Source organism: Oncorhynchus keta, chromosome 23 (genome assembly GCF_023373465.1).
Source record: "Oncorhynchus keta strain PuntledgeMale-10-30-2019 chromosome 23, Oket_V2, whole genome shotgun sequence".
Taxonomy (NCBI): domain Eukaryota; kingdom Metazoa; phylum Chordata; class Actinopteri; order Salmoniformes; family Salmonidae; genus Oncorhynchus; species Oncorhynchus keta.
Window position 1 is genome coordinate 14,145,608 of NC_068443.1, and position 12,740 is coordinate 14,158,347.

Sequence of the window (12,740 nt, forward strand, 5' to 3'; positions counted from 1 at the left end):
TTTTGCTCACTCTGATGCTTTCTCCGGTGAGAAAGCAGAGAGGAAGAGGTGAAGTGAGAGGGCTCACTCTCGCCAAAATCTTTCCAGAATAAGTCCAATGCGTTCCTATCGGTATAATATGCAGACCTAAATTTGTCGCCTGCCTTCCCGCCTTTGGGACAACAACTCCCATTGTTAGGGCGGAAACATGAGCATCTTGTTATTATATACAGATCTTTGGTTTCAGACTCTTGCGAATTTAAAAGGAAAGTTGGCAGGGTACACAGTGCACTGTTAGATTAATGGCTTCCCCTAAAGTAAATAGATTTATATAATTACTACGGTCCAAGTAAAAACATTCAAAATACTTCACCAGAGAGCATGACTTAGCCGCAGAGGCTCATTAGCTTGTTTTTAATAATACCTGTGGATTGTTTCAAATCACAAGTGTGTAAGGCTATGCTTATTTGGGAATCCCGCTATTTGGGCATTGTGAATAGCAATATACCTAGCCGATCGAGTTGTGGCTGTCAGTGAAAAGCATCTCAAATCTGTGGTAGATAATGTGTCTTGAGCATAATCAAAACATTTGCAACGAGGAGGAGAGGGGTGTGTGGCGAAGATATGGCACGTCTGTCAAGGGGTGTGTAACTGGTGGCATGGAAGTCAAACGCAGGAGAGAAGAACTTGGTAAATAGCCGGAGACGTTTAATGTACATAACTGCCGGCATACAAAAGTAACAAAACACCCGTATCGCACCAGTCACATAAAGCACACGTACTTACAATAACCAATTCCCAACAAGGACACGGGGGAAACAGAACATATACAACATGTAATTAGGGAATTGAAACCCGACAACCAGACAAAACAAATGGAACATGAAAAATAGATTGATGACGGCTAGAAGACCGGTGACGTCGACTGCCGAACACCGCCCAAACAAGGAGAGGAACCGACTTCAGCAGAAGTCGTGACAGCGTCTCTCTCCAGAATGCACTCAGCTGTCTCCCGCTAATTCTTGAGCATTCATTGTTTCATTGTGTGAATTGTTTTCCCTTTGATTGCTTATTTCATATAAATTCCCCATTACATATGTCACCAGTAGGCCTAGTAAATGTACCGTTAATTCCCCATTACATATGTCACCAGTAGGACTAGTAAATGTACCGTTAATTCCCCATTACATATGTCAACAGTAGGCCTAGTAAATGTACCGTTAATTCCCCATTACATATGTCACCAGTAAGCCTAGTAAATGTACCGTTAATTCCCCATTAATATGTCACCAGTAGGACCCCTGTCCCCCCTACATATGTCACCAGTAGGACTAGTAAATGTACCTGTTAATTCCCCATTACATATGTCACCAGTAGGACTAGTAAATGTACCGTTAATTCCCATTACATATGTCACCAGTAGGACTAGTAAATGTACCGTTAATTCCCCATTACATATGTCACCAGTAGGACTAGTAAATGTACCGTTAATTCCCCATTACATATGTCACCAGTAGGACTAGTAAATGTACCGTTAATTCCCATTACATATGTCACCAGTAGGCCTAGTAAATGTACCGTTAATTCCCCATTACATATGTCACCAGTTAGTAAATGTACCGTTAATTCCCCATTACATGTCACCAGTAGGCCTAGTAAATGTACCGTTAATTCCCCATTACATATGTCACCAGTAGGCCTAGTAAATGTACCGTTAATTCCCCATTACATATGTCACCAGTAGGACTAGTAAATGTACCGTTAATTCCCCATTACATATGTCACCAGTAGGCCTAGTAAATGTACCGTTAATTCCCATTACATTCCCATTACATATGTCACCAGTAGGCCTAGTAAATGTACCGTTAATTCCCCATTACATATGTCACCAGTAGGACTAGTAAATGTACCGTTAATTCCCCATTACATGTCACCAGTAGGACTAGTAAATGTACATATTACATATGTCACCAGTAGGCCTAGTAAATGTACCGTTAATTCCCCATTACATATGTCACCAGTAGGACTAGTAAATGTACCGTTAATTCCCCATTACATATGTCACCAGTAGGACTAGTAAATGTACCGTTAATTCCCCATTACATATGTCACCAGTAGGACTAGTAAATGTACCGTTAATTCCCCATTACATATGTCACCAGTAGGCCTAGTAAATGTACCGTTAATTCCCCATTACATATGTCACCAGTAGGCTAGTAAATGTACCGTTAATTCCCCATTACATATGTCACCAGTAGGACTAGTAAATGTACCGTTAATTCCCCATTACATATGTCACCAGTAGGCCTAGTAAATGTACCGTTAATTCCCCATTACATATGTCACCAGTAGGACTAGTAAATGTACCGTTAATTCCCCATTACATATGTCACCAGTAGGCCTAGTAAATGTACCGTTAATTCCCCATTACATATGTCACCAGTAGGACTAGTAAATGTACCGTTAATTCCCCATTACATATGTCACCAGTAGGACTAGTAAATGTACCGTTAATTCCCCATTACATATGTCACCAGTAGGACTAGTAAATGTACCGTTAATTCCCCATTACATATGTCACCAGTAGGCCTAGTAAATGTACCGTTAATTTACATATGTCACCAGTACTATAAATGTCACCATTACATATGTCACCAGGGCCTAGTAAATGTACCGTTAATTCCCCATTACATATGTCACCAGTAGGACTAGTAAATGTACCAGTTAATCCCCCCATTACATATGTCACCAGTAGGACTAGTAAATGTACCGTTAATTCCCATTACATATGTCACCAGTAGTAAATGTACCGTTAAATTACATATGTCACCAGTAGGCCTAGTAAATGTACCGTTAATTCCCATTACATATGTCACCAGTAGGACTAGTAAATGTACCGTTAATTCCCATTACATATGTCACCAGTAGGACTAGTAAATGTACCGTTAATTCCCATTACATATGTCACCAGTAGGACTAGTAAATGTACCGTTAATTCCCCATTACATATGTCACCAGTAGGACTAGTAAATGTACCGTTAATTCCCCATTACATATGTCACCAGTAGGCCTAGTAAATGTACCCCCCATTACATATGTCACCAGTAGGCCTAGTAAATGTACCGTTAATTCCCCATTACATATGTCACCAGTAGGCCTAGTAAATGTACCGTTAATTCCCATTACATATGTCACCAGTAGGACTAGTAAATGTCACCAGTAGGCCTAAAATGTACTCCCCATTACATATGTCACCAGTAGGCCTAGTAAATGTACCGTTAATTCCCCATTACATATGTCACCAGTAGGCCTAGTAAATGTACCGTTAATTCCCCATTACATATGTCACCAGTAGGCCTAGTAAATGTACCGTTAATTCCCCATTACATATGTCACCAGTAGGCCTAGTAAATGTACCGTTAATTCCCCATTACATATGTCACCAGTAGGCCTAGTAAATGTACCGTTAATTCCCCATTACATATGTCACCAGTAGGCCTAGTAAATGTACCGTTAATTCCCCATTACATATGTCAAGTAGGCCTAGTAAATGTACCGTTAATTCCCCATTACATATGTCACCAGTAGGACTAGTAAATGTACCGTTAATTCCCCATTACATATGTCACCAGTAGGCCTAGTAAATGTACCCCGTTAATTCCCCATTACATATGTCACCAGTAGGCCTAGTAAATGTACCGTTAATTCCCCATTACATATGTCACCAGTAGGACTAGTAAATGTACCGTTAATTCCCCATTACATATGTCACCAGTAGGCCTAGTAAATGTACCGTTAATTCCCCATTACATATGTCACCAGTAGGCCTAGTAAATGTACCGTTAATTCCCCATTACATATGTCACCAGTAGGACTAGTAAATGTACCGTTAATTCCCCATTACATATGTCACCAGTAGGCCTAGTAAATGTACCGTTAATTCCCATTACATATGTCACCAGTAGGACTAGTAAATGTACCGTTAATTCCCCATTACATATGTCACCAGTAGGACTAGTAAATGTACCGTTAATTCCCCATTACATATGTCACCAGTAGGCCTAGTAAATGTACCGTTAATTCCCCATTACATATGTCACCAGTAGGCCTAGTAAATGTACCGTTAATTCCCCATTACATATGTCACCAGTAGGACTAGTAAATGTACCGTTAATTCCCCATTACATATGTCACCAGTAGGCCTAGTAAATGTACCGTTAATTCCCCATTACATATGTCACCAGTAGGACTAGTAAATGTACCGTTAATTCCCCATTACATATGTCACCAGTAGGACTAGTAAATGTACCGTTAATTCCCCATTACATATGTCACCAGTAGGACTAGTAAATGTACCGTTAATTCCCCATTACATATGTCACCAGTAGGCCTAGTAAATGTACCGTTAATTCCCCATTACATATGTCACCAGTAGGACTAGTAAATGTACCCATTACATATGTCACCAGTAGGCCTAGTAAATGTACCGTTAATTCCCATTACATATGTCACCAGTAGGACTAGTAAATGTACCGTTAATTCCCATTACATATGTCACCAGTAGGCCTAGTAAATGTACCGTTAATTCCCATTACATATGTCACCAGTAGGCCTAGTAAATGTACCGTTAATTCCCCATTACATATGTCACCAGTAGGCCTAAATGTAAATGTCACCAGTAGTTAATTGTACCATTACATATGTCACCAGTAGGACTAGTAAATGTACCATTAATTCCCCATTACATATGTCACCAGTAGGCCTAGTAAATGTACCATTAATTCCCCATTACATATGTCACCAGTAGGACTAGTAAATGTACCATTAATTCCCATTACATATGTCACCAGTAGGCCTAGTAAATGTACCTAGTAATATGTCACCAGTAGGCCTAGTAAATGTACCCCCATTACATATGTCACCAGTAGGCCTAGTAAATGTACCGTTAATTCCCATTACATATGTCACCAGTAGGACTAGTAAATGTACCATTAATTCCCCATTACATATGTCACCAGTAGGACTAGTAAATGTACCATTAATTCCCCATTACATATGTCACCAGTAGGACTAGTAAATGTACCAGTTAATTCCCCATTACATATGTCACCAGTAGGCCTAGTAAATGTACCGTTAATTCCCCATTACATATGTCACCAGTAGGACTAGTAAATGTACCATTAATTCCCATTACATATGTCACCAGTAGGCCTAGTAAATGTACCGTTAATTCCCCATTACATATGTCACCAGTAGGCCTAGTAAATGTACCGTTAATTCCCCATTACATATGTCACCAGTAGGCCTAGTAAATGTACCAGTAGGCCTAATTCCCATTACATATGTCACCAGTAGGCCTAGTAAATGTACCGTTAATTCCCCATTACATATGTCACCAGTAGGCCTAGTAAATGTACCGTTAATTCCCCATTTCATATGTCACCAGTAGGACTAGTAAATGTACCGTTAATTCCCCATTACATATGTCACCAGTAGGCCTAGTAAATGTACCGTTAATTCCCATTACATATGTCACCAGTAGGCCTAGTAAATGTACTGTTAATTCCCATTACATATGTCACCAGTAGGACTAGTAAATGTACCATTAATTCCCCATTATATATGTCACCAGTAGGACTAGTAAATGTACCGTTAATTCCCCATTACATATGTCACCAGTAGGCCTAGTAAATGTACCGTTAATTCCCCATTACATATGTCACCAGTAGGCCTAGTAAATGTACAGTTAATTCCCCATTACATATGTCACCAGTAGGACTAGTAAATGTACCATTAATTCCCCATTACATATGTCACCAGTAGGCCTAGTAAATGTACCGTTAATTCCCCGATCATTTGGTTACATGAATTTCTGTTAATGCACATATTAATTACAGTCATTTACTGTTTTCATTCTTGGAGTGTTGTTTGCAAAGTTCACAACCTGCTACACTTCTGAGAAACAAGTTAAAACCTCTTAGGGATAGCGGGCACTATTTTCAAGTCCGGATGAAAAGTGTGCCCAAAGAAAACTGCCTGTTACTCAGGCCCAGTAGATTTGGATATAAAACACTCTGAAGTTTCTAAAACTGTTAGAATAATGTCTGTGAGTATAACATAACTGATTTGGCAGGTGAAACCCTGAGCACAATCCATCCAGGGAATTATTTTGTGTGTGTTTTCTATTGGTTTTCTTTGGGAATCCTGATTTATAAGGGCCCTGGTTACAGTTCCTATGGCTTCCACTAGATGTCAACGGTCTTTAGAAATTGGTTGATGTTTCTCTTTTGAGGAATGTAGAAGTACGGCTGTCACTCTGAAGGGCTCAAGTCTTTTGTTGCGTGTACACAGGAGATTGCTCCGTGGTATTTTTCTTCGGTATTGAAAACAGATGATCCTAAATTGTATAGATTATTTACATTTTAGGATACCTAAGGTTGGATTAGGAAAGTTGTTTGAAATTTTTGGACCAAGTTTACAGGTAACTTATTAGATACTTTGTAGTCATGTTGGGCGAGTTGGAACCGGTGTATTTCTGAATAAACGCGCCAAATAAATTGACATTTTGGAGATATAAAGAAGGAATTTATCGAACAAAACGACCATACACAATTGGTGGCTGACTAAATACTTTTTTGCCCCACTGTAGGTGGATGCAGTGGATTGAGACTTTAGACTCTAAGAGGATTTATAGGCCTACTGCTGCATTGGCCTATACTGTAGGCTATCTCTGAGTTTTATGCGCTCATTTCTTGAGCTGTCCATATGGCAGACTCTGGTGCTTTCGGCCTTAACTTAACGACTCTTTATCATTTTACTTCAGATTTTTATGATTAACCACATGACAATGAGTTTGAGAGACAAAAATATTATTATTGAAAATGAAACTGTTCCACGAAAATTAGCATATAAAAATAATCATAACTGTCACGCAGGTCGATGGAAAGGGTAGAAGAAATTGTAAGCTTCCCCAAACTTGAAACGTGAGCTGCCTATGGTCTTTACTATTACACCCATAAAATAGTTGCAAGTAGGAGGTCCTGTGAAAAAACATGCCCGCCTATGGAAATCAAATGTCTGTCTTCTCAAATGTTTCTCCCTTCATCAATAAGGCAAATCCATACACTGCACTTCCCCTGTCCATCTATCCATCAAATACAGAATATCATGGTCAGTTTCTCTCTCTCCACAGTGAAGAGTATCATGGCTTCTCTCTCTCCACAGTGAGGGATATCATGGGTTCTCTCTCTCTCCACAGTGAGGGATATCATGGGTTCTCTCTCTCTCCACAGTGAGGGATATCATGGGTTCTCTCTCTCTCCACAGTGAGGGATGTCATGGGTTCTCTCTCTCTCCACAGTGAGGGATATCATGGGTTCTCTCTCTCTCCACAGTGAGGAATATCATGGGTTCTCTCTCTCCACAGTGAGGGATATCATGGGTTCTTTCTCTCTCCACAGTGAGCGATATCATGGGTTCTCTCTCTCTCCACAGTGAGGGATGTCATGGGTTCTCTCTCCACAGTGAGGGATATCATGGGTTCTCTCTCTCTCCACAGTGAGGACTATCATGGGTTCTCTCTCTCCACAGTGAGGGATATCATGGGTTCTTTCTCTCTCCACAGTGAGGGATATCATGGCTTCTTTCTCTCCACAGTGAGGAATATCATGGGTTCTCTCTCTCCACAGTGAGGAATATTATGGCTTGAGCCTCTCAGACGATCTTTGAGATGAGACAATTAGTTCCTTGTTGAGACAACATATTTCTCAATTTCTCTAAGTCATCTCTCTCTCTCTGTCTCTCTCTTGCTCTAGGTGGCAGGATATCGTGGTGGGAGCCCCTCAGTTCTTTGAGAAGGATGGAAAGGTGGGCGGAGCTATTTATGCCTATATTAACAAGGGCGGAGTCTGGAGTAAGCCAACACCCACCAGGATAGACGGACCTCAGGACTCCATGTTCGGACTGGCTGTAGAAAACCTGGGAGATCTCAACCTGGACGGTTATCAGGGTGAGGGGGGTATGCATAGCGGTGGGAGGTAGGGTTGCTGGGGGTGGTGCAGCACCCCCTGTTAAATTGAAATAATTTTGGTAAAATTATTTAAATCTGAACAGATATAAATCAAATAATTCAAAAAACTCCACCGAAGAGCATTATTTCAAAGAAATAGCTGTGGATGAAGTTTTATCATAAGCACTTACAGTCTGGAAGGCCACAAACTGGGCATCAGACAGGTCAAATATAGAACAGCTTGTTGTTGCCATAGATATAATCCATAGTAGATTTTGGAACCTCTTACACTGCCACTTTGACTGTTAAACTTAAAGGTACACTAACATTGGCTGCAGTCCTGACTTGAATTGGAACTGCCATCTATGTATTATATTTCTATGGTTGGTTGCGACTGTCAGTTTGCCTTTCATAAATTTCAAAATACAATCGTGAGAAAAACATGGGCCTACCGTTTTGAAAGCAAATGCCTACTGCTGAAAAGAGAAGACTAATATTTCCGTAGAAGCTAACAATTTTTTTATTTTGAGCAATTCTGAGTGAAGAGCAGCTTATCTTGAGATATTGGCACAAGTGCATCGGCTATCACCGGTGAGTAGCCTATGCTGACTTCATCTTCAACATTGGGTGAGTCAGGGTCACTGGAAAGTTTATTTTGTAGCCTACTGTAGCCCATACTATACACACTATACACTATATATCAGGGTTTCTGTTAGGAACGTTTGGCACCGGACAAATGACTGGCAAGACTTTCATTCATCAGACATTTGAGAAATATACCTGTCATCCATATGTGTTGGGTGCATAACCCATCAGGGTGTCCACCCACAGCCAGCGCCATCAATAAACCAGGGATGTGATCAGGGTGTCCACCGACACAGCCAGCGCCATCAATAAACCAGGGATGAGATCAGGGTGTCCACCGACACAGCCAGCGCCATCAATAAACCAGGGATGAGATCAGGGTGTCCACCGACACAGCCAGCGCCATCAATAAACCAGGGATGTGATCAGGGTGTCCACCGACACAGCCAGCGCCATCAATAAACCAGGGATGAGATCAGGGTGTCCACCGACACAGCCAGCGCCATCAATAAACCAGGGATGAGATCAGGGTGTCCACCGACACAGCCAGCACCATCAATAAACCAGGGATGAGATCAGGGTTTCCACCGACACAGCCAGCGCCATCAATATACCAGGGATGAGATCAGGGTGTCCACCCACACAGCCAGCGCCATCAATAAACCAGGGATATGATCAGGGTGTCCACCCACACAGCCAGCGCCATCAATAAACCAGGGATGAGATCAGGGTGTCCACCCACACAGCCAGCGCCATCAATAAACCAGGGATGTGATCAGGGTGTCCACCCACACAGCCAGCGCCATCAATAAACCAGGGATGTGATCAGGGTGTCCACCCACACAGCCAGCGCCATCAATAAACCAGGGATGAGATCAGGGTGTCCACCCACACAGCCAGCGCCATCAATAAACCAGGGATGAGATCAGGGTGTCCACCCACACAGCCAGCGCCATCAATAAACCAGGGATGAGATCAGGGTGTCCACCCACACAGCCAGCGCCATCAATAAACCAGGGATGTGATCAGGGTGTCCACCCACACAGCCAGCGCCATCAATAAACCAGGGATGTGATCAGGGTGTCCACCCACACAGCCAGCGCCATCAATAAACCAGGGATGTGATCAGGGTGTCCACCCACACAGCCAGCGCCATCAATAAACCAGGGATGAGATCAGGGTGTCCACCCACACAGCCAGCGCCATCAATAAACCAGGGATGTGATCAGGGTGTCCACCCACACAGCCAGCGCCATCAATAAACCAGGGATGTGATCAGGGTGTCCACCCACACAGCCAGCGCCATCAATAAACCAGGGATGTGATCAGGGTGTCCACCCACACAGCCAGCGCCATCAATAAACCAGGGATGAGATCAGGGTGTCCACCCACACAGCCAGCGCCATCAATAAACCAGGGATGTGATCAGGGTGTCCACCGACACAGCCAGCGCCATCAATAAACCAGGGATGTGATCAGGGTGTCCACCCACACAGCCAGCGCCATCAATAAACCAGGGATGTGATCAGGGTGTCCACCCACACAGCCAGCGCCAGCAATAAACCAGGGATGTGATCAGGGTGTCCACCCACACAGCCAGCGCCATCAATAAACCAGGGATGTGATCAGGGTGTCCACCCACACAGCCAGCGCCATCAATAAACCAGGGATGTGATCAGGGTGTCCAACCACACAGCCAGCGCCATCAATAAACCAGGGATGAGATCAGGGTGTCCACCGACACAGCCAGCGCCATCAATAAACCAGGGATGTTGGCCAAATCATCCACATTACATCCTTACAAGCAGCCTAGAACACATTTTTAAAACACTATTCGTTGTGTTTCGATGTGTAGCATATCCAAACAACACCAACATGCATTTCTTTAGCTTTGCCATATACAGATGGCTACGGCGTCTGCTATACAGATATAGGCGTACAGAAGGAGGCTAATTCATTATCTTTCGATCATAATAACTTTTTCATAAAGATAAGCATTATATTGTTAGATTATGGAAGTAACTCTGGTAGGCCGGAAACCTTCTTCCTCACCTTAAATTGATGTCAATACCTTGTTTATAGGGAAAATAAAAGCAGGGTATTATATCTCAGCAAACACAACAGTAGTTTACAGTTGGAACTTAATTTGGCCCAACAAAATGAAACAGAATGAAACAAAACACTTGTGAACTGCTTTAAACATAGACAGGCTAGTACCTACTTAACCCTACAAATTACAACAATAGGCTAATGATATTTATTTATAATAATAATAATAATAATATATGCCATTTAGCAGACGCTTTTATCCAAAGCGACTTACAGTCATGTGTGCATACATTCTACGTATGGGTGGTCCCGGGAATCGAACCCACTACCCTGGCGTTAATGAAAGGCCTACTTATAACCCATCTGAAACTAAATATCGAGCACACAGATATAGTCATACAGAAGGAGGCTAAAGGAGGCTTGTTCGCAATTTTTAAAAATCAGATAAAAAAAAAAGAAGATAAATCTAAGTATTATATTGTTAGATCATAAGAGTAACCCTGGTGGGCCTAAAACATTCTTCCTCGCCTCAAGTTCAACTGTCGAAGTGAGTTGCCGTCATACGCCTACAGTATAACAGGCTAATAACCACATCAAACCTTCACCATAGCTTCTAACTATATTAACAAGAAAGGCTAGAGCATAACATACCCAAATGACAGAAATAGACTAATGATATTTATCTTACAAAAGGCCTATCTTAAACTAAGTAAGAAAACACAGATCGAACTTCATTTAGCCAAATCTCAACAGAATGAAACAAAACACGTTTTGAATATTTAAATAACTGGTTTAGATTAATGAATAGGCCTACAATAATAACAATAATATACAATAATAATAATAATATACAATAATAATAATAATAAAACGAATTATTATGAATTGCATCCTACCTGAAAAGCGAGTTGCACAGTAGCCTACATTTGGCCATTTGTGTGTTTAAAAAGAATAATTTGCTAATGTCTTCAATCATGTATATGAAGTAGAACTGCATGAAATGTGTTTCTAGAAGGCCCTTTTTCCAGACCCTGTTAAAACATGTTCCTCATATGTGCAAATCCTAAAAATGCAGCTATGTGTGTGTGTCTATATATGTCTGTCTTTGCCTATGTGTGTGTGTATACATATGTCTGTCTTTGCCTATGTGTGTGTGTGTCTACATATGTCTGTCTCTGCCTATGTGTGTGTGTCTACATATGTCTGTCTCTGCCTATGTGTGTGTGTCTACATATGTCTGTCTTTGCCTATGTGTGTGTGTCTACATATGTCTGTCTTTGCCTATGTGTGTGTGTCTACATATGTCTGTCTTTGCCTATGTGTGTGTGTCTACATATGTCTGTCTCTGCCTATGTGTGTGTGTCTACATATGTCTGTCTCTGCCTATGTGTGTGTGTCTACATATGTCTGTCTCTGCCTATGTGTGTGTGTCTACATATGTCTGTCTCTGCCTATGTGTGTGTGTCTACATATGTCTGTCTCTGCCTATGTGTGTGTGTCTATATATGTCTGTCTCTGCCTATGTGTGTGTGTCTACATATGTCTGTCTCTGCCTATGTGTGTGTGTATACATATGTCTGTCTCTGCCTATGTGTGTGCATGTAGACAGTGTGTAATCCTGACTCTGTCTCTGTCAGATATCGCTGTAGGAGCACCATATGATGACAGTGGGTCAGGGAAGGTGTTCATCTACCACGGCTCAGCTCAGGGCATCAACATCAAACCGGCACAGGTGTTGTCAGGGGTGCCATCGAAGACGAGGTTGTTCGGTTATTCTCTAGCTGGTAACATGGACCTGGACAGGAACTCCTACCCTGACCTGGCCGTAGGGTCCCTCTCCGACTCTGTATTTGTCTACCGGTAACCATGGCAATTAGTAATTTACCCTACAATGTTTTGTTATACTTTTTTTGGGGCCACTTTCTTGACCTTTAAACATTTGACACTGTGACCCTGTGATGTTACTCCAGAGCTCGGCCAGTCATCAATATCCAGAAGGTTGTCAAGACAATGCCAAAGGAGATTGATCTAACTAAGAAGAACTGTGGCAACAACATTTGGTAAGTTTGCTGTGTGGGTGCTGTTCATCTGCATATGTAAAAGTATAAACCATTTAAAC

The 12,740-nt window shown here is 41.8% G+C and overlaps 1 protein-coding gene across 1 annotated transcript in view; it reads left to right on the top strand.

Annotated features, from left to right (window-relative positions):
• Positions 1–12,740, top strand: part of LOC118401837 (integrin alpha-6-like) — a 37,657-nt gene that overhangs the window by 15,611 nt on the left and 9,306 nt on the right. The window contains exons 7-9 of the mRNA XM_052476474.1: positions 7,794–7,987; positions 12,259–12,481; positions 12,592–12,681. Of these exons, the coding sequence (XP_052332434.1) occupies positions 7,794–7,987; positions 12,259–12,481; positions 12,592–12,681 (507 nt within the window). The remainder of the gene's footprint in view (positions 1–7,793; positions 7,988–12,258; positions 12,482–12,591; positions 12,682–12,740) is intronic.